General features: G+C 40.2%; 1 protein-coding gene across 1 annotated transcript in view; it reads right to left on the bottom strand.

The window, feature by feature from the left end:
- RIT2 (Ras like without CAAX 2) overlaps positions 1-4,594 on the bottom strand; it is a 293,525-nt gene that overhangs the window by 209,324 nt on the left and 79,607 nt on the right. Inside the window, exon 2 of the mRNA XM_019531825.1 lies at positions 3,252-3,308. Coding sequence (XP_019387370.1) covers positions 3,252-3,308 — 57 coding nt within the window. The remainder of the gene's footprint in view (positions 1-3,251; positions 3,309-4,594) is intronic.

The following is a 4,594-nucleotide window of genomic DNA, read 5'->3' as shown; positions in this document are numbered from 1 at the left end:
GACAGGTGCTGGGGTCTGTTGTACAAGTGCAAATATATCTGATTCTTGCAATGCCAACTTCAACAGTATCAGCTTCTCTCTTATTGGATGATCTTCTGGCCTCCACTTAGATGGTAATGCTGAAGGAGCCTGGTGCCAAGAAGGTAACTCATAGCTGTGTTTCTTTGTTCCATAGGCAGCAGAAATAGCCGGCAGATTCTTTGGAGTTTAAACCAAGAAACCTTAGAATAAAACAATGAAGAAGGCTTTTCCTTCAGTTATGTCTCTTGCCCTAGTATTGAGAGGTTGGTCCAAACTTCAGTGTTCTTGTGTATGACCAGTTTAAACCCTCTTATATGTAGTTGTACCAACATTGCTCTTTTAGCTGAAACAGTGCTGTTTAATTGACGAGGGCCAGTCCACAGGCTGGATTGGGCCCTGAACCATCTCTGCACCCCATGATTGGTCCCCAGGGCCTCACGCTACCTCCACCCAACCAGAGCCCAACTGTGGCTGAGAGGCAGTTGTGCGTGTCCTCAGGGCCCAATCTTGGCTCAGCCAGAATTAGTCTCTGGGGCCCTGTGCCACCTCCATCCAGCTGTGATGAAGCTGATCTAGTGCTCAGGACCAGAGCTTAGAGGGCTTTCCACAGGATTTGTGGGGAGTCCCATGGGCTGGACATGGAATTGGGGACTGGCTTGGGCCCCCTGGCCAGAAGTTGAGCATCCTTGTTTCCTCAGTAGTCCTTTATAGGTCTTAGTTTGTCTGCCACTCAGTGGACACATCTACACATGAGCATTTATTGCGGGTAACCAAAATTACTGCACAGCCACACGTCTACATGTGCATACCTGTACTGCATAGTAAGTACAGTGACTTATGTTGACTTGAGCATAAATTTAATATCTGCATTATGCAGGTATCAAATTTATGAACAGTAAGCTATTGCGCAGTAACAAGTGTTACTTACTGTGCAGTAACTGTGTGTGTGTGTGTGTGTTTGTACTAAACCAAGTCAGTTCACACACACACACACACACACACACACACACACCTTTAGTACCAAGTCAGTCCACACAAAGCATTAATCCACTTTAATGCCTGTGCATCTGGACATTAGCCTATTCTTGTTTACTGGGCAGTAACTAACTGTGCAGTAAATTTAAGCTGGTATAAATGCATGTGTAGAGATGCCCAGCTGCTCCCAAAGTACCTGCCTTGCTTGAGCTGAGAAGCAGGAAATTGCTATGCACACCATATAAAAGAAAAGGAAAGGAAAGCCCCAACTTCCTCTTAAACAATAACTGTTCACTCAAATAGGTCATAGTTCACAAACTAACTATATTTGGGATTAATTCAGGTAATACAAGAGAAAGCCTAACTACTGCCTGCCAGAAGGAAATATCAGACAGCAATGAGTGAAGAGATCTGGAAAAGGTTAGAGATGCAAACAATGAAGTACTCTGAACAGCCACTTTCAAACTTTTGTCTTGCAAGCTTTCTTCTTTATAGTCAGATAAATGTTTGCTTTCAGCCATCTGTCAGTACAGAATGTCCACAAAGTTAATCCCAAGTGATGGATGTACCTAGTGGATGTCCAAAGGGATAACTATGTGCTCATTACTCACCCTTCCATTTTCTTAAAGGTGATACCTAGAATCACCCAACCTCTTCAGGTTCAAGCAGCAGTAACTGATGGGCAACAAGAATCAGAATGTGCGTTTCGACACAGGTTGTTTTTTTTTTAAAGCACCAATTTAAGGCAACAACTAAAAGAAATGATATGCAGAAGCTTGGAACTATACTGTCATAACCCTTCTGAGAGTTGGCAAGGATACCTGTTTCACATGCATCTCTTCACAAGACCAAGGGCAATACTTTAAGGAACGCTCCTTGCCTGACACACCCACTTGCTTATCTTTCCTAAAGAGGAGGAATGATGCCAAAATCCTTCTCCATAACAGCCAATCAAATGATCTGATGTTAGAAGAGTGCTCCAAAAAAGGAAGAGGTGTGTGTATATGTAAACAGTCAGTTATTACGAGATTGTCTGTAGACAATGCTAAGACTACTTGCCCTATGCACAAAGATGCTGGGTTTTGTGGAACAACTTCTTGTGGTGAACAACAAACGGCTCCCATGAACCCAGCTCTTCTCACGTAGTACTAAACACCTGGCACAGAGAGGATTAACCACTAAGGACTTACTTTACCTTCAGCTAGTGGTTTTTCTGATCCTGTTGCATATGTTTCTGCTGAGCCTCAAAACGAGTTGAATCACAAGACAAGCTCATAAACTTGTGTTCTAGCCCCAGTTTCTACCTAGCCCAACCCAACAACACGGCCCATAAACCTGATGCATGTTTCTCAAGAAGACAACTTTCAATGAATGGCCTTAGATGAATGTTAACCCTTTACTGATCATGAGCTCAATTATTTGATGGAAGAATGCTAATCAATTGAATATAGACCAGAACAGAATGTGATCCTCTATTGCAGTTACAGTACAGTACATTTACTAGCAATTCTGCTATTTTATATGAACCATACCAAAGTACATTTTAATGAAAAGATAGTTTGATAGACAAAAAAAAAAATCCATATAGAATGGGCTTTTTTCATGCTTGAATACAGTATATTGAATAGCATCATTCCTTCATAGATGTTTTTACTGTAACTATACAGACTGCATTAGTTAGGGATCATGCATGGCTCCATAAAAAAAAAAAAACAAAAAACAAAACTTTATGGAGCCATGTTGTTAATTTTTTCCCCACAGTTTTTGATGACAGAATAACTATCATATGATCATAATACAGACAAACGGTCATTAAAAACGGAGCTCAGACTATGGGTATTATAAGTCCTGTGAGGCTTACAAGTAGGTGCTAGGGCACTGGTTTTCAAACTGTGTTCAGTGAAGTCTGGGGCTATCACAATACATCGTCAGGGGTTCTGCACAGACATTGGGGTTAATGGCAGAGCAGGCTGGGAGGCTGTGCACTTCCATTGCCGGCTGGTTAACATCAGCTCACGCAGGGGTACGGGTGTGAAGCAGAAGTAGTGATATGAAAGGGTTCTGCGACTGAAGCAGGTTTGAAAACCACTATGCTAGGGGACCACAAACAACCTGCCTTTCCGCCATACCGCTAATTCATACAGAGACTTCACTGTGGAGAAAGTATCCAAGTATAGAACAGGAGAGCTTCGTAGCAGAAATAGCACAGAAAAGCCAGACTGGGTAGTTTAAAGGAAACAATAATCCCTACTCACCTATAGTTGGATCATGATAATCAGGAAAGCGATGACTTATGAACTGCATTGTCATTGCTGGAGAGGAAAAAGAAATAGAAATATTATTCCCTTTAAAGTGAAATGAGGTGAAATAAAGCAGAAGAAATTCAGAATCCTGAAACCCAAACACTGGCCTCCTTCTAACTGGACCAAAAATCTGGCTGTTATTTGCAACTTTGTGGGGGCAAAAAGACACATTAAATTATTGTGGTTTTGTCTGCAGATTCTTTACCCTACCTTAGTAATATCTACATGACCAGAATGATTTTAAAATGGACAAGAAGAGATATCCTAGGAAACAATCTTGTCTGTTTAACAGCTAGAGGATGAGGCAGGCTGATAAAAATTGCATATAGCTACCTTGACATGGCTTTAATTGGGGTAACTCAGGGGACAATTAATATCCAGGTTATCCTGTATGTAGAAATAACCCACTTAAAGGTTTTGAAAGAGCATAAGTTTCACCCAGAGTCATTGCAGTAGAAGGGACTTCAGGACTCATGAAACTGTGAGTGCTTTTAAAGGGACTTTGAGGTACGAAAACACCTTTGTTGTGCATGTGAAAAACTGAAGCACAGAAAGGGTTAATGAAAAATAGATAGTGTTGTGTGAGTACCTGTTTTAGAATACAGTAAGAGATAAAAGCAGAATTTAAAAAATGGTTTTATTTGAAATCAAATTATTTTCTTCTTCTTTCATATTTTATTTAGCAACTTGTCAAGTCAAATAGCCACAAAAAGAGAATGCCATGTCTTTTTTAACACTCTGTTAAATACCACTTAAAGCCTAGTCAATGGCCACATTTCTCCCTTAAACAAAAGTATTGTTAATGATCTTACAATTACATATGAATCTATTCATTAGAGGCTTAGTAAGATACCCCATGAGGAAACTCAATAAAGTTGCCATTGTGATGGAGCACATCCCAAGTAAAGATACAGCATTAAGAAAGTATCACAGTTTGAAAAAGTTTATTTTAATTTTGAAGGGAAAAATGTACTGGAGAAGCTAATATTCTTCATGTTAAACTGAGGAACAGGCTCTTCTTTATAACGGTCGGCAGGTCATTAATTTTTCAGTTTGACTGCCAAAGCAAGAAATTATTTGGACAAGAAAAGCAGGTCAGAATGATACAAAATATTACTTTTCCTGTCAAAACAAGAACTAAACAAGTTGGGTTTTTTTCCTGCAGATTGAATGAATATTTCCATTTCACAAGTCTGTAATCAAAAGCAAACAATGCTAGATCCAAACACCTGGGAGGAGAACAGGTGTCCCCTTTTAACCAGTCACCCAGCTGAAGCAATGTTTCTCAACCTTTT

This window comes from Crocodylus porosus, unplaced genomic scaffold (genome assembly GCF_001723895.1).
Source record: "Crocodylus porosus isolate Cpor-Errol unplaced genomic scaffold, CroPor_comp1, whole genome shotgun sequence".
Lineage (NCBI taxonomy): Eukaryota > Metazoa > Chordata > Crocodylia > Crocodylidae > Crocodylus > Crocodylus porosus.
The sequence above is the reverse complement of the archived record's forward strand: the minus strand, read 5'-3'. Positions and strand labels throughout refer to the sequence as shown.